This window comes from Passer montanus, unplaced genomic scaffold (assembly GCF_014805655.1).
Source record: "Passer montanus isolate IOZ18808 unplaced genomic scaffold, ASM1480565v1 scaffold17, whole genome shotgun sequence".
Classification (NCBI taxonomy): Eukaryota; Metazoa; Chordata; class Aves; order Passeriformes; family Passeridae; genus Passer; species Passer montanus.
In genome coordinates, this window is record NW_024364270.1 from 13490043 (window position 1) to 13514556 (window position 24514).

The 24514-nt window shown below is 34.4% G+C and overlaps 1 protein-coding gene across 6 annotated transcripts in view; it reads right to left on the minus strand.

The window, feature by feature from the left end:
* Positions 1 to 24514, minus strand: part of ANKS1B (ankyrin repeat and sterile alpha motif domain containing 1B) — a 411921-nt gene that overhangs the window by 342760 nt on the left and 44647 nt on the right. For 5 of the 6 annotated variants that reach the window (XM_039703948.1, XM_039703945.1, XM_039703947.1 and 2 more), the window contains exons 2-5: positions 22300 to 22380; positions 17372 to 17528; positions 8630 to 8926; positions 1188 to 1263 (exon numbers count right to left, since the gene is read on the minus strand). In XM_039703948.1, the coding sequence (XP_039559882.1) occupies positions 1188 to 1263; positions 8630 to 8926; positions 17372 to 17528; positions 22300 to 22380 (611 nt within the window). Of the gene's footprint in view, positions 1 to 944; positions 1012 to 1187; positions 1264 to 8629; positions 8927 to 17371; positions 17529 to 22299; positions 22381 to 24514 lie in introns of those variants that run through there. The other variant, XM_039703949.1, reaches the window with a different exon arrangement.

Genomic DNA, 24514 nt, shown 5'->3' on the forward strand with positions numbered 1-24514 from the left:
GTGGTCTAAAGAGCTTCCTATGTTTTGTGATGTTCTCCAGTCCTTCCTTTTTTTAGGAAATAAAAAGGCCCTGCCTTTTCAAGAGCAGGTAATGATCCCTTTCAGCCTCATTGTTTTTCATCCAAACAGAGAAGCAACTCAGAAGGACCATTTTTTTTTCTGAAAACGGGTCTGAGATCAGGGATATACTGGTTGAGAGTCAGATGAAGAGCTGCGATTAGGATATATCTTCTTTCGAAATATATAAGTTACACCACAAGATCTGATAATAAAGACCAATGAGATCCCTCAGTGTCATGGAAGTTCACAGATCTGCAAGAAATTATTTCTGAGGATTTTCATTCTCATTGGTCTTACCACTTACCTGAGGAGACAGTTGTCTAGATGAGTCATTTACCTAAAACAATTCTGAAACTTGTTATGCAGTAGATGGGTTGTTTGGACTTTATATCTCTGTTCTTCTTTTCTTTCAGGGCAAATGCAATTCATAGAGACACAGTGCCTTCCCCTTTCTTTGCAGGCACTCAGTTTACCCAGGAAATGAAGAAGCAAGCAGAATGGTGTGTATGCTAGGAATAGCTAACTGAAGGAAATAAATGTGAACATGAATCTTCTGGTCTCTACATCAAAGAATATTCTTGGCTGCCTTTCAGAGCAAATAACAAAATTTTATGTAGCCATTTTGTTCTCATGATACATTTATTCTCAGAATATAGTGACATACACTGAGTCATATATAGAATTTCTGAGTCTGAACATCACCTTTGTTCTGTGTATAGCAATTTCTCGTTCTAAAAGAACACTGTTTTAATGAGAAATACATGTGATTAGATATGCAAAGGCTGATGAAAAAAGTAATTTGTATAACCAAAACTTAAGGACGCTTACACCAAATTAGGAAAATTAAGGGTATTTGTTCAGTGTTTCCTGTAAATCAGATTTACCTGTTTCAAGCAAAATGCGTACTACCTCCACCTTTCCAAATAGGGCTGCTTCATGTAGGGCACTCCCTTTTTCTGTCTAGAAAAGAAATATTGCGACATTTAAAATACCAAGTGTACATGTGATTAGATATGCAAAGGCTGATAAAGAAAAAAGTAATTTGTATAATCAAAACTTAAGGACGCTTACACCAAATTAGGAAAATTAAGGGTATTTGTTCAGTGTTTCCTGTAAATCAGATTTACCTGTTTCAAGCAAAATGCGTACTACCTCCACCTTTCCAAATAGGGCTGCTTCATGTAGGGCACTCCCTTTTTCTGTCTAGAAAAGAAATATTGCGACATTTAAAATACCAAGTAGTTTTCTGTAAAGAATACACTTGAAAAATAAATATTTTTTCCCTTCTATTTTACCTATACATAAAAAAAAACACAGAATAGGCGAGAATAAATACTAGAATACAAGACTTTTTTTATTATTGTTCAAGACAAAACCAAAAATGCTATCAGTTCTACTGTAAAATTAATAACTATATAAGAAAATACAGTAGGAATCCAGCTCCCTGCAAGCCTGCATTTGTGTAAAACTTCTATTATAGGCAGTGCAAATCTAGTCGTCACCATCAGTGGAACACAGCTCTTCAGCACAGTCAGACAGTTTATATGTGGACATCTACAATTAGATGGTTTAATGTGAAACTGGATCACACCCTAGAAGGTCAATTCAGTTATATGTGAGAGATGCCCTAGGATATCCTGGTGTCCAGCTGCTGGCCCAGTTGATGTTCACATTCGATCTGCCTCACATCTGCCCCATACAGATGTCTTGGATACCCTAAGGCACCCCCAACAGCTTTAGATGCCTATGCTCATGTCATTTGAATTCTAACTTAGATGTCTGTGGACTTGATTTTGCAGATTGTCTTGACACAAAATTCTTTGTGAGCAGACTTTTGCTCAAATAAAATTTATAGTACTGAAAAACACACTCTCTAAACAAGCTAATTTCTTAGTATTTTATACTGCTATTACTGAAAGTTCTGAACAGAATAACTTTCCATTCAATAGCATTAGCTAGAGCACTACTAGATCTCACTGAGTATCTGACTTACCTCCTTTTCTTTGATGTTAAATTAGATTTTGAAATTAATTTGTGACAAACGTTAAAGGTTTTGCTGTTTGAATTTGTTTTTTCTATACTTTATACAAGTCATACTTATTATGGTAGAAAGACCTTAAAAATACACACATACAAAGTCCAACTCTGAAATAAAATAGTAATTCATTATTAATCAGTTATGTCGGAATGCATCAGAGTTACAGCAATGCAATGACAGATTATTCATAAGGAATCAGAGATCCTGAGATAGGATGTGAGCACACTGCAAACTGCTGCTTAGTACATGGAGGTAAAAAGTAGAGCATGCCCAATGACATCTACATCCTGCACACCACTTAAACTAACAGCATAACAGAGGAGAAGGAAGTCAGTAAGAGAATATACATACAAAACACAAATCTCAAAACAATTTCTAATATTTCCATTTTCAGAAGCAATCCAGTTGAACACTCCCAGGTTTATCTGGAACAAGACTAAATATGGCAGATTTACTTAGAGATGACTTCAGAATCCTTTACTCAAACAATATCTTCAAGATATTTCCAGTTAGTGCAATTGACTTCAAAATGGGATGACTCTGCAATGACAGTGCAACCACAGAGGTACACAGAGATTAATGTGCAGCTCAGAAATTTCTGGGAATGAGAAAAGTTCTCAGAAAAGTCACTGACAGTTATAGTTCTGATTACTGAAAGAGGTTTGACATCAGCAATCTTGAAAAAAGCCTATTATCCTCTTGGTGTCACATCGCATTTCCTTTGGATTGGTCACCTCCTGGCATGACTGTTGGGTGGACCTGGTACTATTAAGATAGAGTTCTCTGTCATCGAGGAGGAGTGTTAACAGCAGGTCAAGGGAGGTGGCTCCCCTTCTGCTCACTACTGGTGGGTCCACACCCAAAATGCTCTGTTCAGTTCTGGGCTCCCCAGCAAAAGATGGAGATGGAACTACTAAAGAGAGACATTAAAATTGTTAGGAGACTGGAGCATCTCTTCTATGAGAAAAGGCAGAGAGAGCTGGGACAGTTTAGCCTAGACAAATGAAGGCTCACAGTGGATCTCATCAATGTGTAGAAAAATCTGAAGGGAGGGTATAAAGAAGTCTAAGCCAGGCTTGGTCATGTCCAGTGACAGAAAAGATAATGGGGAAAAACTGAAATACAGTAGGTTCTGTTTAAACACATGATTTTTTTTTGATTTTTTTTTTTAGGCAGCTGAGCCCTGGTACTTGTACAGGTTGTCCAGGAAAGTTGTAGGGTCACAGTCCTTGAAGAAATTCAAAAGTTGTTAGGACATGATTCTGGGCAACTTATTCAACTTATTCTATGGGATTCTCTTTGAAAAGGGGGAGTTGGACCTGATGACTTCCAGAGCTCCCCTTCAACCTCAACCATGGTCTGATTCTGCCAAGGATAATAATAAGTGATGCATATATCAATAATTAAATCCACAGAGGTTCAATTGTTAGAGGAAGCCAGAGCACTAAATTTTATTTCTATGAGATTGAAGCACAAAGATTAAAGCCAGTTGCACCTTGACTAAAATTGTAGATATGATTCTGTACTAATAAGGATCCTTGTTTAATGGAAACAATGGACTACATTAGTGACAACAACTTTCTATTGCTGTACCATGATCGGAGACTAAGAAATACCAATGTTCCAGCATACTGAACCAATAGTTTTGAGGATGAGGAATAGGATTTATCCTCTGATTACCCAGTTAAAGGGTGAAAAAGATCCTGATATGATAATTGACAGGGGCAGCAGTCTTTCTGTTCATCAAAATTCCCCACTGGAGGAAAGATAAGCAGCATTTTCCTTGATGAAAGCACACATCTTGTAAGAAATTGAATTAAAACTAACAGGAGAAGAGGAATTTCCTGTAGATGTGTAAGGCAAACAAATCTATCTGGGGGCAACTTAAGAACCAGAAGATAGTTCTGCTATGCATAAAGGGAGTACAGAAACTTAACCTACCTTTAATTCATAGACTCGGGAGAGGAATCCAAATTTAAATTCCATTTTCCCCGTATATACTTTCTTGCTTCTTAGTCTATTCTACCATGATATTTCCTGTCATATCAGAACATGATCCTAAAATGCTTTGTAGACATTCCACACTGCCCTGCATTCTAGGGCAATCTGTGCTTTATAACTCTGAGCTATCAGACAATAGTAATGAATGTCACATTCCAGAAATGAGATTAATATTATGAACAATTTGTTCAGAAGAGGAATTTAAAAGGTACACCATATAAACAGTGCGAGGATCAGTACATTAAAAAGGTGTTTTTCTGAACAAGAGGGGAAATATTAACATGAAACTGAACTAAAACCAATCTTAGAATTAGGAGATTGAAAGCACACTTGTAAAATGCAGACGTGTAATCCTGCATAAGATGTCATGGAGATGAATGCTGACACAAATCTTAAAAGCCTTAGGCAGGATTTCATAGTAATAGTGAATAACTAACAAATGAATCGGATCCCTCGACCCAAAAACTATCCAGAAGGCAGAAATGCCCTTGTTATCAGACAGTTCAGTTACAAAACTCTGCTTTAACTTAGAGGGAATGCTGAACCTCAGGATGAACAGAGCCAAGAGAAATTCACACTGGCTAAGTAGATGTATCTCTCTTTTTAAATGGACATGTGGCTTACTACTTCAAGGTAGAGGTAAGTTCAGAATGTTTTATTCTTGTGCATTATAGCATTTACACAAATCACAAGGATTAAAAAACATATATTATTTAAGATGTCCTAGAACTTTTAGGTTGCTCTTTTTCACTTATAACAGTGTGCTTGTGCACTAATATATTCTTCTTGTCTATACTACAGCAAGTGAGCTTAAGATTTATAGACAATTTTCACTGCTTTACTTCCTGAAACTTTCATTGCCTTGGATCATATTTTCCTGGCAAAGTAAACACTACCATTATATTTGCAAAGTCTTTCCCAGTGACACTTAATACAGAAACTGCTGGCAATTTTTCCTGAACAAAGTGAGCTAAAGTCTGCTTGAGTTTGCACCAATGGATAATATATTGGTTCTCTGGCATAAGTTTCTGTATATGAAATACAGAGAACAAGAGCACACATTGTGCTAAACATATGATAAAACAGTCCCTGCCCCTGCTTATTACTAAATACAGGTACAATGTCACAGCTGGACACATAAACCAAGCTAGGACAGGAGAACATTGTCAACAGGGGCACCAGAATACCCAGGTCAACTTGGCATACAATTTGCAGGCTCACAGAGAAGCATCAAGGGTTTTAATAATTACAGACTTTCTTTCAATCATCTAAATATGCAAGACCTCGTAATTAGGTCACTTGTCTAGTCCTTATTCATCGGCAGTTTGCTATAGTTCTGACATGGATTTCAGACAGAATCTGAAGGACAGAATGTAGCTTTGCAAATTGATTCATGGAATACCCTCCATATAGAGTGAGAGCAAAAAGGAAGGGGCACAGCTTTTGGCAGAACTATCAGTGATAAGCAGATAATTGCCATCATTATTGGAACACTCAGGGAAGGCAAATAGGGATAGATGAAAGTTGGATAAACAGAAGAGGCCAAGTTTTTAGGGTATTTGTAATTATTAAACTACTGTTTACATGAAACATACTGAACTGTACAGTGTCTTAATTTACTTTAGGCCCAAAGTCTATCACTCAACCAAAACATGTGTATTTTTCATATGTTTCAATTTACATGAAAATTCCAAAGCAAAAAGAGATGAAGCAGAATTGTATGGCCCACTCCTAAATAATTCCAGATTGAAAGATAGTGGATAGACCTGGGAAATTAATAAAATGTGTGATTAATTAAATCAAAAATTAAATGCTCTCTTTAATTAGTCCAAAATTTGCTGTGATTAAAAGTGCTCAGGGAGTAAAAAAGAGAAAGATAAGATGGCTAAAGTAAACCTCCCATTTAAATAAATTCATCTTTACAACTACAGAGTGATACAAGAGAGGCTACTCCTATTATCAGCTCTAAACATACTGAGGTCTTTACTGGTGATAAACTGAATTTATTTAACATGTTTAAATGTCTGCAAAGTTGATTACCACATAAGATTTTACTTTGCAAATTGTTATTTCCCAAACAGTGATGCAGATCAATTTAATTAATAACAAAGTAGTTGAGTTTAGTTTTAAGTGACAGGCTGATATTTTGTGTTCTCCTCAGTTTAATAAGCTGCCAGTAATCATCAACAGAATTTTTCGAGGCTATAGAGGTAATAAATTAACAGTAGGTACAGAGCCAAATTACCAATATGTTAAGATGCTGAATGAAAAGGAACATATTGATAGAGAATATGTATACCAGCAAGAAAAATAAATAAATGATATTTCCTTATGGCAAGTGGGACAAAACTCTAAGAAACAAGATAACCTAGTGAAAAAAAACCTCTGCTTTTGTATAACTAAAAAAAAAATCTAATATAAATCACTTAAAAGCAATTAGAATAAAAAAATAAAACCAAGTAAGCTCTATCATTTTAGTCTAGATGTCAAAGAGATCACCATTACTAAAAGAATCTTTCATTTCTTAAAATATTGCAGTCACTGTATTTTGTAAAGACTAGTGAAAAATTTTTAGTATAACTACAGATAAAAATGGCTTAGGAGAATTCACAGTAGTGCTAAAATTATCTAGATTACATAACAGGGAGAGCACATTTCATAAAAGCATTGTGTAATATTTTGCCCTCATGTAACCATCAGCTTGTAAGTTGCCATGACAGAGACTATTTTCCTTCAATTATTCTATTTCTTAAACATCAATTCAGGCACCAGTTTCTTTCTGAATTTTTCCTCCTTCTTTTGTTACAGATAAAAGAGAAATTATACATTCAAAAATATGCATTTGAAAGTTCTATGTTGCTGTAGCATTAAACTTCTCTAAATTACTGAAGATGTAGTAATAGTAAAGGAAAGATTAAAAAATGAGCTGCTTATATTAACCTTTGCAAGTGTCTCTTTTTCTAGTAAAGAAAATCAAATTAAATTGAAAGCTTGATTGGCAGCAAATTCACAAGCAGACAAATCACACAAAAGTGTTTCACTTTAAAATAGTTTGAAGCAAATATCAACACTAACTCAAAACATGCAAGAAGTAACCAAAGTAGTAAAACAATTTTACCATATTTTTTTATGGAAGGCACTTGAGAATATCCACTTCTAATCTTAAAATACACTAATATTTTCTGATTTTCTTTGTTTTGTTTTGGTTTTTTTTTATCTATCTTTTCTTCCCCACTTCCCATTCTTCTTCTCAAAAGTTGAAAAACACGATCTTGATGGAAGAACCCAGAAAAAAAAGTGTTGGAATCCAGGTCCAATTTTTCTGTATAAAGGAGTTTAATTATATGCACCTAACGCTTAAAATGGATATAAATTTTAATCAAAGTTTAGACAAAGTTTGCAAGATTTGTTCACAGATGCACAGAATCTTCTGAGTTGGAAGTGACCTAGAAGGATCATCAATCCAACTCTTAAGTGAATGGCCCAGGGCCCATACAGGGATTGAAACCACAACTTTGATGTTTTTACCAGCAGGCTGTAACCAACTGCTAGGTTGTAGAGAATGTCTGAATGCGACTCTAAAATAGATGTAATTAAGTTTGGTTTCTTGCTTGCTTTATCTGAAAATAGATATAAACCTGAAACAGGCTTAATTCAAAGCATATTTTATACAGTGAGAAAGAGACAGCAAGGATGTTACTCCATTTATGAAGATTAAATCAACTCTACAACAAACACAGTGCCATCAACCAAGAGAAATCATAAGATTGAGGCAACATTTCAGAACACATAACAGAATCCAGTCCTCTGTAGTTAAAAGGCCTGGACACCTTCCAGTACAAAGAACTGAACATAAAACTCACTGCTGCTATACCTTGTGTCTCTTCCCATCTATGTCTATTTTATTTAAAGTTACCCCTTTAACGTCATTATAACTTACTGTGCACAAAGCTAGATGCACCACAGAGCTGAGAGGTTGGAGTCAGTAGCTGCAAGAGTGTCTTGCTATAGAATTTTCTCTTAGATTTATATAAGTGTTTAGAAATGCAGAAAATCAAAATTGTTATTACTTAGTAACTTGAGTTTAGAATGGAATAATTAGAGGAAAATGAGCCCTCAGTGAAACCCTGTTTTAGATTGCCATGACCACAAAGGGCCACAGCTTTAGAAAATCAGCTTACAACCTTTGCAGCCACTTTGCAGCAGTTGTAGAAAATATATTTATATACACCTACATGAATGCTTGATATGATTTGTGTATCTACATGTTTCAAGACAGTATTAAAACATGCACTCAGCTTTGAAGATATATATCTTTCTGGAGTTATCCATTTTAACACATTGAGTTGTAATAAATAAAGCTGTATTATCTATCACCTTGCAGCATTTCTAACAAAATAAATCCAAGTGTATTTTAAAGAAAAAAATGTAGGAAGTAATTTTATTTAAATCATAGTCTAATGGAGGGGAAAGGAAGGAAAGGAAGGGAGGAAGGAAGGGGAGGGAGGAAGGGAGGAATTACACACTAACTTGGCAGCTGACATCCATTCCAGCTTCCAGAAGCACCTGCACGACAGCTTTGTGGCCATTACGAGCAGCAAGATGCAAAGGAGTGTGTTTTCTTGTGTTACAGTTCATCAGATTTGGATAGGCTTTGATGATCATTTTCACAACGCGCAGACGTCCATAAAGTGCTGCCAGATCCAGAGGTGTTTCCAGTTTGTTGTTTCTTATTGTGGGGTCTGTCAGCTCTTCTAGCAGAACAGCAACAACTTCTGAATGACCATACTGAGCTGCACAATGCAATGCTGTTTCATTTTCATTGTTCTGTTAAAAAATCCAAAAGCATCAGAAATTCATATTTAATCCACAACAGAAATGCACAGCTTCTATAAATTGCTTCCGTGAGATCACTACAGAGGCAGAGTTTATAATATAATGTATGATAATATATGTTAAATGCTTCAAAATTACTCTGCTGAAATTTTAATAATAACACATTAATACTTCAGCTTGCCTCTCTCAAGCAGATGAGCTCCCTATGTGTCTACATTGCTTCCAATCCATTTTAACAACATGCCCTTCAAAACCTTGCAGCTCCTGATATGCCAAAATCTGTAACCTTTGATTCAACTGTTCCTGAAATTATGATTGAGTCCTTCTCTTAAAAATACTGACAGTGAAGTCTCTTTTCTTGATTTTGCCAGTTTTGTACCATAGCAGTTTGTTACTAGAGAAATGAAATTACGGAATAAAACTGTGCAAATGTATCAGGTACAAGATTAGTTTAATGTATCACTATAAAAAGCTACTATCCAGACAACACTTAAAACTTGGAAGACAAAATAGCAAAGACAACAATATACAATGACTTAGCAAATCACTTAAGCAGTTGGTCTTCTCAGGACTCCAGAGAGAGGTTTCTATGTGTTTTAAGGCATATAAATATGTGCATGCTGTGGACTGAACAGGTTTTTGCTTTATAAAAGCAATGGCCTCCAAGTATTTCCCAAAATGTTACTCAATAAACTTAATAACAAATATTGAGAATAAGCATTATATTTTTACATTGTTTCCTTCCAATGTATACTTGCAACACCAAAGAGACAAATAACTTCAGGCAAAGACAAAGGAAATAGTTTATCAAGCTCTCTGAATTCTATATGTCACCTACATTGTTAATATATCATATGCAGACTTTCCAGCACTTTAAAATACACCAGACATTATAAATTGTACAAGTATATACACTGACTGCCTCTTCTGATAAATTATTTATAAAATGTTGTGACAGTTTAGGAATGTTGTAAAAGTACAAAATAATAAGCTAATGTGCTATATAAAAAAAATTAAGATTAATGTAAACTCAGAAAAGATACTAAAGAAAGGTAGAGATATAATTCTAAAGGAAGAAAAAGTGTGAAATCGGAATCCATAGTTCTATTTTTCAAGGAGACAGCTGAAGAAAGTTCAGGGGACAGAGAACTGAAAATAGAAAAAACAATTGCCTTTTAAAAGACAGAAGATTCAGAGAAATGAGGCTTTGGACTCTTACTCAAAAGCTAGCTAGGATAAGAATATCCATGTTGCACAGTAAAAACTAGAAAGGAGGAAAAGGCAAGATTTTTCTTTTGGTAATGATGTTTCTAATTCCGTAACCAAGAACTCAACTCTTGGGTTTGTGGTTTTAACAACACTGCTGTCATTTTCATCTCTTGCAATCTAAGATGACTCAGATGAACTTGGGAAACAGAAGAGACAGATCAATACATTTAGGTAAATCAATGTTGCAGTCAAACTCATGGGTGTCTGCAACACCACACAAGATCTGAGAGACTGGAGTGTGTTTCCTGCTAAACTGCAACACAGAGGCTGGAGAAGATCCAGGTGGAGAAGCTTCCACTGGCAGACATGGCTTGATGTCTAGTAAATATTTAAATCATTGTGCATTATTCAGACCACCATGTGGGCTTTCTTTATTACACAGACCAGAAATTCAGATTAAAATATATATACTGTCACAATACTACACTGCTGCAATGTTCTATCAACTACCTGAAACATTATTAGTGACTTCTAATATATCTTTAAATAGGACTGAGCAAAGCAATTTTCTTATGTGCAACTGTACACCCATAAATCACAAACACATATTAAAATTAATTTTTAAATTTTTAATATTTCCTGGACAGCTAGATGAACAGGCAATTGCAGCCTGATTTTGTGTACAATTAAGCATGAATATCAGATAATTGCACACCAAGCGGACAATCATGGTAATTTTTGTCTACTGTTACTGTATTTATATGTCCAATGGACATAGTTACACAAAGATGTTATATGTGTAACTATATTGGCATTCTGGGAGATAAATAACAAAATACATGTCTACAATTAAATATCTGTCCAACATCTGCTCATGTCTGAGTGTTTTTTCAAGAACTTGTGGAAGAACTAATTGTACTACTTCAAATCTTGTGCCAATGATGCTAATATTCAGAGTAATATGATGCTAACATTCATAATAATGATGCCTAAAAGTACTATAAATTTTTAAAGAATAAAAAAAATTAAATTTGCTGTGGCACTTCGCTCAAAATAGATGGATACAGACACATGGAGATCAAACCATACAAGTTGCTGCTGCTGAGCAGCAAACTGGAATCTGCTCCCTCTGAATAAAGAATATCCAGCTGAATTTTCACCCAAAGGCATACTGAAAAGGTACATTTTAAAACAGCCTAATGCACAACAGCAAAGTAACAAAATGTTATTATTTTCAGATGTATATTGTTGAACAATTTTCTATGATTTTTATTTGTCAAATAAAAGCTAAATTTCAGTTCAAGACCAATTGAACTGATACAAAATTATAAAGAGCTACATTTCAACTGAAATAAAGCAGAAGAATGCAACCTGGGCGAACATCATAATTAAATTACCTACATATATGCCCTCAGAACAAGCATTGTACATATGTTATCACAGCTGAGAAGTATTACCTAATTAAAACTTGATAGTAAAACATTCTTCCTTATTCAAAATGTAAATTAATAATTTCAATTCAGGTAGAGAAAACATATTTTTAACCTTCAAAGAGTAAATTAAAACTTGTTTAACTGCCCTCTAAATTTATCTACTTTGACAATTTAGTACTACTTATATAAAATAAATCAGCTTAGAATGGAGGGGAAAGGAGAGGAGCCTATTGATTTTAAGGTAGTTTGTCTTCATATCTCTAAAGTCACATACTGTTTTGAAGCAGTATTTTAAAAATGTGAAAAAATTCTTAAAGAAACTGCCAATAATTTAGTGCTGTTGCCTGTAGTTTCACTTCCAAGCATAAACAGTTTTCTGGTGTACAGAAAGTTTGTGTTAACAGTCATTGCAATGAGCAGGTGATCTGCTAAAATAATATCAGCATGCAAATTACCATTCTGTAATTAGAGCTTCAAATTTGATATCCAAGGGCAATAATACAACTAGTGCTGAAGAAAGAGCCTAGAATCCTTGTAAAAATTTCAGATACTTCATGATGCGCTAGCAACTACAAGATAGATTCTACACCTGAATGGTTCTAGAAAAAGAAAGATCAAGAAATAACCAAAGGTAAAAAGAAGGTAGGTAAAAAGTTAAAAAGAACCAAGGTAAGGTAAAAAGAGTAGACCAATATTATACAAACACACTATTTTAAAAACAGTATCTCATATTCATTAATAATATTTTCACCAAGTAGTTACTCTTACGGTCCAAAGGACCTTGTTCAGAAATAAGGAAAGAATTCCATGATTCAGCTTTTAACCTTTTTCAATTTTTTCATTATTTGTTACAAGTGTTATTTCACAGGCATGGTCCTGACCTTTTGTAGCCTTTCTCTGAATCTCATCTCTTCCACAGACAGCCAGAACTCAGGCTGGTGAGGCTGCCAACTGAACTGTGCCTTCACAGCCCTGCATCTCATCAGTATTTGCAGGTTGTGCTACATCATTTAGCTGCTAAGGAGGTGTGCCACTGCAAAATGTACAATATATCTTGAGGTCTATTCATTAGAGGGCAGATTAGCAAATACATTATAGAGACAGTTATTGTAGCTTGGCAGTCTGATAGTGAAGAAGTACAGGAAATATCAAGAGAATGAATGGCTATCATGAATATTATAAAGGCCCTTGTGAAGCCACTATTAAACTGTGGGTAAATTCAGGACATTTATTGTGAAGCTGTAAGCTGTGAAGTCCTTTTTTCTTTGCCAAGCAAGTTTTAAATCTCCTAAAGTCCATGCAAATACTGTACGAGCAATAACAACTCAAGTACTGATTTAACAGACCTTTCCAAAGGATGCTCAACTCCTTTTTTTTTATCTGTGTCTTTTGATGCTGAACTTGAAAAAGGAGACTTCGTAAATCACTGGGCCTTTTCTTTGTCACATAATCCGAAAGTAGAGTAAGTCAGCATGACATTTGTTTTTATAAGCTTCTTGCTATTTTCTCAATTATGAAATGAGAATTTAAATTTTAAAAGGAGGGGAAAATGAGAGATTCTGGAAACACCTATCTATATGCTGAATATACTCAAAAGAAGTCAACTAGAAGAAAAACAATACAAAAATAAGGCTTTAATAACTAAATAATTAAATAGAGAAAAAAGGAGCAAAAGAATATATGCAAGACAGAGAAAGGAATGACCTCAGGATGGTCTTACTTTATGTATTAAATCAGGAAGACAGTTTCCTGAGAAGTTCCACCAAGAAGTTAATAACTCTGAAAAAACAAAGGAAGTTTGTCTGTAAGTTACTCAGTGTGAATTTAAATCAAATCTGACTTCCTATTTAAATCCACTTTTACTTATGTAAACATCATAAAAAAGTAATGTAATATGGTTGACTACTCTGAAAAAACCCAATTTCTAATTTATTGTTGCAACTGGCTTAAATCAGAAAGATTGTGTTTGCACTTTTTTTCCTTCTAAAGAAAGTACAGTAAGAGCTGCAAGGGAAACTCTGAAATTCATACATTAGTATCAGATTAATGGAGGGTTAAAATCAAATGCAGGGCATGAAAAATATTGGTTTTGTAGGCTATTTTGGAACTGAATTAAACTTCTGGAAATCCATGAGGTGTCACTGAGAGAATTCTGTGTCTCATTTGGGTGATTTGGAGAAGTTTACAAATATGTGAAAATTTAGCTGTTTACATCATATGAATGCATCCTGGGCTCTTTCTTCATATTTCAGAAGAAATGTTGAATAGTTTTAAAGAAATGTGGGTGGATTTTGTGACAATTACAATTTGATGCACAGGCAAATTCTACAGCATAGTGAATCTACAAAAATTTCACATTTTTTCCTGTAAATTTTTCACAATTCATATTCTGTATATATATAATTGGATTATATTTTATTCATATTTAATAACTCATTTATATTTATATTTATCCCTGGTGTTACTCACATTTTTTCCTGGAAAAAACCAAACACTACATATTGACCTGTAGATGGCCATTATTTATTAACCATTTTTTCATAGATTAGGATTTGTTATCAATTACTCAATTTTATGATGAAAGTTGACACAATAAATGTTTTAGCTATCCAGATCTGTTTTACAGACAAACTGTAAGTAGTTTGACTGTTAACAGCACACCTTTTTATTTTATTATCAATTAACAAATCTTGATCTCACACTACTTTACTTCAGTTTATAACTTACATAACTTTAAATCTTCATCAGTGAAGTTAAACAATTATATTTTTGCAATGCCACCATATTTTGTGATTTAAAACATACACCATGTCTGTCAACTAAGACTCCTACATTAAACAGTGATAGAATTCTTCTTACATAATTGTTATGCTGTAACTGTTCTTGGTGTGTAAAGCTGCCAGTCTACATTCCACCACCCCCATAATATAATTGTCATTTAACTGTTTGTCTCTTTATTGTTTGTTCCAATTTTATGTAATAGGAACAGCAGGGGGCATTCAGAGCTTTAGATGCTGGATATAGTTGCAAATGATGCTATGATGCTACTTAACTGCATTTTGAGAGTGTAGAATGCAGTTTGATCAATTTACAATATACCATATAAAATCCATTATTGCATTTAATATACATTTATGCATCACGAATTTGTCATTTATTTCTTTGTTCAGTCATCCAGTGCTTTCCCATAAGTTTTTAGAAGCATTTCTGTCACACAGAATTTCAAGCAGGTAGAGGAAAATAAAAATATATTTCAAATTAGTTGCAATAATTTTTAAATCATGAACAAAATTATTTTCTTAAAATGCTGACAATTACATCTTCATGCGATGCTTAAAAACCACCAACAACAAAAACAGAGGAAAGAAGTCTGACTTAAGTGCACTATTTGCTGCAGTGAAAAAGTGCAATGAAAAATGGCTGTCCTTATCTCCAGCTCTCTGAAGAAAAAGGAAAGAGGAAAAGTAACCCAGGATTTCTTACAAGCCACAGCTTCAGCTCCAGAGAGAAGTTAATAGAGCATTGAGGAGTCATCTGCCTTACAGAGCCTATCTGCAAATAAGCAAAATCCTCAGAATCCTACAGGCTCACAGGAATGCACAACAGGTGTCAGGGTGAGGATGCCTCTCAGGGGTTATTTGAGGATATGTGGGTGGAGGTGGCTCTGTAACACGACATTCATTCCCTCTTTTTGGGATACAGGGGATATTCTCCTGCACTGAGTGCTAATTAGCAGGGGGAAGAAGGTGCCAGTAAAGTAGCCCACATAATAAACCTGGCCATTGTCTAGAGTGGAACACCAAGGAATTTACAAGGTCAGAAAAATTCTGTATACATGAGCTTAACTTCTAAGTTTGATATGTTCAAGATTCCCTTAAAAGACTTAAGATGCAACATTTCTTGTGAGGATTGCTCTTACATTTTCTATTATAAGGTGTTTGGGTTAAATGCATAAACAGGAGGACATCCGAGGACCTTTTCTGAGTCAGTGGGGTTTAGAAGTATCAGCTGTATCCCTGCTTATTTGCTCCAGTGATCAAACCAGATACAGCACACCTAATCAAGTCTGACAATATCCTAGAAGTCTGGGGATATATGTGGGATTAGGGAGAAGTACGTTTGAATTTACATTTCTCTTTCTGATCTTAGTGGAATATCTTTTTGACTCTCACCCTCTCAGAAGTTCCTACACAGCTTCCAGTATTCTGTCAATGGAACACATGTAATGTCTTCAAGCAAATGCTTAACACATGATTCAATAGTTGCTTTTTGTTTTGTTGCATAAATAAAACTGAAAAAACCTCTCCTTGATAAAAGGTAATCCTACAGTTCAATCGGTTTCATCCTACAAAAAACAGCTCATGAGAATGAGCAAGTTGGAGAATTCTTAATCTGAATCTGAAATCACAGAATGACAAATTCTGAGTATCGTTTTTTTCTTGAATGTGTCAGAGTATTACAGAATGTAATACTCTGACACATTCTAATTTCACAGAAGACTTTCACATGGACATATTTTGTTATTTCACTTTCCTATAATTCCTGCACTAATACTTGATGCTCATATCCTAGTTATTGTATGGATTCCAATGGCTAGGTGTATAACCTCGGATGTCAAATAGATTACTCAAAGCATGGCATCTCACACTAGTTAATTGTTTGCCATCTAGGTCTCACATTTCTTATCTTCTCACAGTTTGCCTTCTGGGCACACTAATGTAGGCACTGAAAGAACAATTAATTTGTTAGATTGCACTTTGCCATTTGAGGTGCTCTGGGGTGCCAGGTGGGACCATATGAGGACTTTACCACTCACTCCACGACGACCTGGAAATTCTGAGCACCCTCTGTCACACTCTCAGGCCCCTGCAGATGTCTCAGTTACTGCAGGGTCTCGGAAGACACTGCATTACTGCATTTGATCACCTGAATCCCCCTTTTAGTCACCTGAATAGCCCTGTTGGCTCCTGCAACTACACAGCCCAGACCTCTGTGGAACCAAAGGTGCACGTACAGGCAATGCAGACATTATAGCTTAGATCTGAATTAGGAGCTGGCTCCCACCTTCACATTCCAATTCTGACTACCCTGGCAAATGCAATTGCTTAATGGTTACTATCTGCATTTCACAGCCTACTTCCAGTTCTTAAGCAGCTCAGCCTAGATGGTGTCAAATTTTAATCTGCTTCTTTCTATTTCTAAAGACTAATCCTATGAATGGACCACATAAGAATATACAGAATAAAAACAGAAGGTGTACCATATGTTTGACAGCAGAATGCAACAGTAATACTCCCATGATTTTTTCTTGGTCTTTTTCTTTTTATGTGTCCTTTCTGCTGTATCTGCATCCATGCAGTCCATCTGGTTTGTCATTTACCTCCGCATATCTGATTTTTTACAGTACTCTTAAAATATACTAAGGATATTAATTTTATGTCAAATATTTTCAGGAACTTGGAATCTAACAGAGTAAAAAATACATAGTTTGTGCAAATCTACAACTATACAGAAAAGATGCAAAGTCAGAGTATGTCTTCATGTCAACTTTCCAAAACAAACAGAAGGTTTTGCCATACTTTTTAAATCCAATATTCTTTAAGTCAGTGCCTATTCAGAAGAAAGGTATCTGGTATGCTTATAATGTAAGATTTTATCAATCTTGGAGAAGAAATTACTGAAAAAATGAAAAAAAAGACCTTTTTTAACTTGTCTATATATTGGTCAGACCCAAAGAATATGTGCTGGGGTTTCTTTTTCTGATGATGCACATAAATATTTTTTACCACTTTACCTGTTCATTCACTCTGGAGTGTGATGGTCCATGATGGATGAGAATCTTCACAATATCTACATCTCCTCTCCAAGCAGCCAAGTGAATAGGAAAGTAACCTTTATTATCTGCAACATTGGTTGATGCCTCATACTGAAGTAATTTGAGAACTATATCCCTGGAAAACAGGAAGTAAATCTAAAAATCAACAGGAAGCTCATTTTATTAAGTTTTTACAAGAACATACATATGACCAATATTTTTATCCTGGAAAACAGAAAAGAAACCAAGCCTGTATTTCAGGCAAAACACCTACAGAAAGTGAAGACAAATGATTTCTGAAAATGAAATAGATAGTGAAACATAGACAAAATGCCATTACTTGTAATGATTCTTACTTATTATGAACACCATCAACAACATAATCGTCAGATTTGTTTCTTTCAATAGGATCACCTGGCCACTGAATCCTTTTTAGAATTTGCCTGTACAGAAACATGTGCATGTCCCTCAAGGCACTAAAGGCAGAGAAGTACTCTTGTCCCCATCACTGCTGAATTATGGAGGCAGAATGACAACAGGATAATTTGATGGACACATCTCTTACCATAAGGCTTTAGTAATAGTCTTTCCTCTTCTTTATGGCATTATCTCAAAGACACTTAGGAAACAATTTATTGATGATCTAGCTAGATATATGAAATAACACTTATTTTCATTTCCCACATTCAGCTGCCTTGTAGCAGTAAGGGGAAAAGTGACTTATTACCATTTTAATTCTCTTTACATTCCTTTTGGTGTGGGTTATCATACATTAAGTGAAAGATTAGCATAAGTTAGTATATTGCATCCCTGATTTTTAAGCAGTCTCCTGTACTTAACTTCAAAAGCTGAACTAAAAATCAGCTGCATAGTATGATAACATTACCAAGTATGTCAGAAAGTAAATAAATTCTGTCTTACTGCTGCATTTGTAGTCTCATAATTTGACACAGTCTGGCCTCATTAGTTATTAAGCTAAGAGAATCTATGATCCAGTGTGGGCAGCTCTGTGCACACTTTTTACAAATATGGAGACACCAACTTACTGATTTAGCTCAAAAAATCAGTGAGGGGAGGGAGCTCAATGTAGCCTATGTTATGACAAAAAAATAACTACAAACTGACTACAAATTAAGACAGAAGATAAATCTAAGGCCATTATTCTTCCAACCTTGATGGAACCTTATTTAATTGCATATTGAAAGAAAAATGTGGTGAGCTTTGAGGAAATACATCCAGCTCAAAAGAAACTGCCAGCTGACTTCAGAAGACACTGGAGTCATCACATCGAAGCTTTGAGAAAAATTTTAGCTGGATTTCGGTTACTCCTGACAAGGTCAAATGCCATGAGAACAGCCAAAAAATAGCAGGTTCACTACAGAAAGATTTCTGTTACACAAAAAGTTCCAGAAAAATGACTCCTGAGGAAAACTTTTTAGTACACGTAAGGTTTGAGAGGCTTCCCATTAAATAACAGTTAGCTTTGCAGTAAATGGTCCACTGAGAGCTAGACATAACACAGCACTTCCTTTGAAAGGAACACCAGACAAAGGAAGCATAAACTGAACTAAGTGGAAGAAAATCAGAAGAAAAGCTCTGCACAGATGAAATCTATAGATTAAAATATACAGGAATTTTTGGGAAGAGTCTATTGTGAGATTCAAGTTACAAAATAGAACATGCATCTCCTTCATCCTTCAAGAATTCCCTGACCCATCACACTTATCTAGGGTGAGTCTTTTTTAGTGCTTTGGCAGAACTTTTTCATTTTACAAAATACATTTCAGAGAAGAGACTGAAAGTCCTTAGCCCAGTAACATTACTGGTGAAATTACTTAGGGAGACTGAGATTCCAGTGCCTGCCCCAGATATTATTTAATTACTTACGTAAAGCAGAATAGTTTCAAAAGGAAAGAAAATTATCCCAGAATAACCACGAAGGAGGGAATTCATCACATTCAGTGATCAAGCAAGGACTTGAACAATGGTGTCCAAATATCCCAGCCCAACAAATTCTTACGTTCTTACTTTTCTTGAAAAACTCTGAAATCTCACATTCAACCTAGTATAAAGTGGGGAAAATTTAAATCCCAGAATTTTTGAAAGGACAGGAACTTATCCTAAGTGGGCAGATTCTTGTGTCAAATGATTGTATGCCATTTTGATTTTGAATATCAAGTTTGAAAACTCAAACAGAGTGTAAAGTAATTTAATGGTTATTTGTGATGACTAACAAAATTACAGGACACTGGTGTCTGTCCAATTCTCTTGCTGGCCATACTACCGTTGCAGCAGGATCAGTATAATGGCTGGGGTAACAGGTCCTGAAACACTCAAGATTTATCACAAAATACCTCATGATGTACTTCAATTTACTTCAATTTTACTTAATAAAACAAGGCATAATTGTGATGTCAGTTACTGCTACTTATCCTGCTGCGAGTGTAAGGGGTCATAGCAGCCAACCCTGGACTTTCCAAAGGCTGTAGTTATATCTGCTGCTACACATAAGCTCACATTTTTAAGTCCTCCCTGACTTTGGAAGAAATTTGTTCAATACTGTGTGGCTCATCACAAAATACCTCATAATGTATTTCAATTTACTTTAATAAAACAAGGCATAATTGTGATGTCAGTTACTGCTACTTATCCTGCTGCGAGTGTAAGGGGTCATAGCAGCCAACCCTGGACTTTCCAAAGGCTGTAGTTATATCTGCTGCTGTACATAAGCTCACATGTTTAAGTCCTCCCTGACCTTGGAAGAAGTGTGGTCAATACTGTGTCTGAAATCATCATTTGGTCTTTGTGTGTTTTGGGATTTTATAGTTTATATTGCTAAGATTCACTTGAAACCTCTGGTAGTTTCAGTGTTTATACAGCAATATTTTTAACTTTCTGTGGAACCATTACTGTATTGCTAGTATTAAATATACTAAACACAGTTTTCATCTATTTAAAAAATCAGAAACATTTGCAAGCCAGTGCTTGGGGTTTGGTCAGTCAAAGATTAGCAACAGCACAAGAAACAATCCATAAATCATGAACAAAAATCCTGAGTTTACCAGACTATATTAAGAACTCGGACTTAATTTTATGGAAGTAAAAATATATTAATAGATGATTCTTAATCTTCCTACATAGCTGAAAATGCACAATATCTAGTTCAAGAGTCTACTTTATATATTTATTCAGAAAGAATATCCCATATTCAACAAAAGATTGATCCATCCTAAAGAAAATAGGCACTAACTATTACTGTATTGCTAGTATTAAATACACTAAACACAGTTTTCATCTATTTAAAATCAGAAACATTTGCAAGCCAGTGCTTGGGGTTTGGTCAGTCAAAGATTAGCAACAGCACAAGAAACAATCCATAAATCATGAACAAAAATCCTGAGTTTACCAGACTATATTAAGAACTCGGACTTAATTTTATGGAAGTAAAAATATATTAATAGATGATTCTTAATCTTCCTACATAGCTGAAAATGCACAATATCTAGTTCAAGAGATTACTTTATATTTTTATTTAGAAAGTATATAAGTATATAAATTTTAGAAAAAAAATTATACTTTTATTTAGAAAGAATATCCCATATTCAACAAAAGATTGATCCATCCTAAAGAAAATAGGCACCTTTCTAGAACACAATTGAAGACACATCCTAAAGTTTTCATTTTTCCATAGAAGGATGCAAAAATTGTGCAATGAAAAAACTAAATAATTATACATCTATGTGTTATTTTATGGACAGTGCAAAATCACATTAAAATTCATGCAAATCACTGTTAATTTCTACTGGGTTTGGATCAATTTCTTATTTCCCACAGAGGAGCTAACCAAAGCTTTATGTCAAAATTTCCTTTACTAAAAATACCCTTTTTTCCCCTGCTTTTAAGTGTTTAATTACTAAAAAGTCTTTCCATGTTACTTTTGCTTTCATAACAATTAATCTCTCCTGTTCAAAATCCTGAGTTTACCAGACTATATTAAGAACTCGGACTTAATTTTATGGAAGTAAAAATATATTAATAGATGATTCTTAATCTTCCTACATAGCTGAAAATGCACAATATCTAGTTCAAGAGTCTACTTTATATATTTATTCAGAAAGAATATCCCATATTCAACAAAAGATTGATCCATCCTAAAGAAAATAGGCACCTTTCTAGAACACAATTGAAGACACATCCTAAAGTTTTCATTTTTCCATCAAAGAATGCAAAGATTGTGCAATGAGAAAACTAAATAAATAATTATACATCCATGTGTTATTTTATGGACAGTGCAAAATCACATTAAAATTCATGCAAATCACTGTTAATTTCTACTGGGTTTGGATCAATTTCTTATTTCCCACAGAGGAGCTAACCAAAGCTTTATGTCAAAATTTCCTTTACTAAAAATACCCTTTTTTCCCCTGCTTTTAAGTGTTTAATTACTAAAAAGTCTTTCCATGTTACTTTTGCTTTCATAACAATTAATCTCTCCTGTTCTTTGTTTCACAAAACTGCTTCCTGAAACATTCACCCCCTATACATATGTACACAAACATACAGAAATATAACACAATATTTTCTGCTGTGATTTCCCAGCAATGAAAAAGCACTAGAGCAAAGACTAGCAACAACAATGCTACATTTCCCCAAAACTGAAGAAGAATTTGGAAGAAGCAATATAGAATCAATAGCTTTTTAACTACATTTCCCATTTGTCATTACTACTTATTGATATTGATGTTCCGTAAAAATATCTAATATTAATACATTCCATTTGGAAAGAAGGCTCTTTTACTAAGTCAAGGTTTGCCAACTTTTGGTACAAATCTCAGAACTGTGCTATATTTTCTTGTGTTACACGATTAAATATCATTCTACATAAAAACAAAATGTGAGGCACTTACTTGTGTCCATTTAAAGCTGCATGATGTAAAGCAGTATACCCTGAACTGTCAGTGCAGTTTATGTTTGGTCCTCGCCAGATGCTGCAAATAAAGCAAAATTGTGATGTTAATTTTTTGACTTGGCAAGTGCAGAAGTGTCAAAAATTTGATCTACAAATGATCTGAAGATCTCTGCAACAAGTGTGATTAAAAATGAAGAGATGAATTACCTTGAAAGAAACTCAAAATACCAAGTGTCATCTTGACATCAATATAATTTATCTATAAAAATAATTTTACACATTAATCTACACAAGAGTCATGAACTTTATGTAGGGCAGAGACTAATGACAGAACAGTCATTTCAATTAGAACTGTTCTCCCTCTTTTACTCTGGTAATTACACTGAGGTGATCATCTGATTTTATACTACTTTTCCACAAGTATTCATTGTCTTTAGGTCAATTAGTCTAGAATCAAACAAACATCAGATTAGTGAGAACCAATCATATTGTTTAAAGGGGCAGGAAATTTGTTCTTTTTACTTAACTTGATATTTTAGCTCCCACTTCAGATGATTATATTTTTAAAATAAATTAGATATACTTTCAAAAATATGTTAATTAAATTACATTTTGTTATCTTGCTGTATTTTACAGACAGCCTCATTAAATGTCCTGTTTAACCAGTCTCACGATCTATTATGGACTTTTCAAAAAATGGTAAAGAACACATTTTGTTTCAAAGTAGAAAACACGGGTGCTAATCTACCAAAACCAAGCCCTGGAAATTGAAAAACAGAGGTGTATTGGGAACAAGAAGGCTTTTGTATCTAACTGACCATATTTGAAACTGATTCTGTCCTTTACAGAAGCAATTTACTTTTCTGTAACAGTTTTCATCATTAGTATTAAAACTTCCAGAACACAATTATGAGCACTGAATTACAGTCTATATTCATTAGTTTCTAATGCAGTGCTAAACAGTCACTGGCAAGCCATATTTCCCTTCACTTCATATATAAGAATTGAGTGCTGTTGGTTAAAGAAAATAATTTGAAGCTAATAAGTAAAAATAATTTTTCATACTGACAGTTTTCATTATCTACATCAGTAAAATGACACGTTACGCTTAACAAACTATTTTTAAGATTTACTATTAAATCCATATTTTATTACCTATAAAATAGAACATATATATGTACATATATATATACGTATAATGTCCACACTAGGGAATACTGATGTAGACTGGTCTCTTTTTCATTGTGTGTATTTGAATGATTCATTAGCTCATAAACTTAAGCAGTTGTTTTCCCACAAGTAATACTGTGTGCATACAGAATTATTTCTGTGAAACATTGTGTTCTGCACCGAGCATAATTCTACATAATGCTGGGTACCTCACCTCTTCCTGCAATTTAATTTCTTGGAAGAACAGGATTGAATTATTTTCTTGGGTGCAAAGAAGCAAAACAACAACAACAAAAAAAGTGTAACTTTTTTAAAAACCTGCTCAGACATCTACAGTTGTTCTTTTCTACAGAAAGCAACTTAAAAATTGAGTCACTGAACTTGATAGCTCCTCTGTAATAAATAGATGTTATTTACATGGCAAAGACAATCCTTTCTTTCTGTTAGGAGGAAAGAAGTCCTTATGTATTGATAAGGTACAACCTCTCTTACACTTTTGCATAGTGTTTATCAATTATTGTTAATTTACTGAAGTAGATTTTCATCCTTTGATATGTATACCAGCTTATAGGAGAATGAAGAAAACAAGAAGTGGTGTAGAAAGATTTTAAATACTACAAAAAAAATACACTACCAACCAGAACATAATTTACTTGGCTATGATAGTTTGCTTTGACTTAAGAGTTGTGAGGATTTGTCTGTTTGTTGTTTTTTTAAAATGCAAGGATCCATGAATTCATATACTGTTTGTGATGTGCTAAGCATTATGAACAAGAAAAAATAATCAAAGAAAAACTCAAAACCTCTTACCCAAACTCCTCAAAATAATCCTCATTCATTCTCCCCTAATTTTCTCCTTTAATGCATTCACTAATTAAAACATTAGTATACTTCCTGACTCTGGTCTTAGGAAATACTTTTAAACTGAAACTATACTGATTTTTTAAAAAAAAACAACCCTCTGACACTTTATTAGAGAGTACATAAATGCACCTGTGTGAAACTCCTCATGACACACAGGTTGGGCAGCTGTGAGGCAAAGG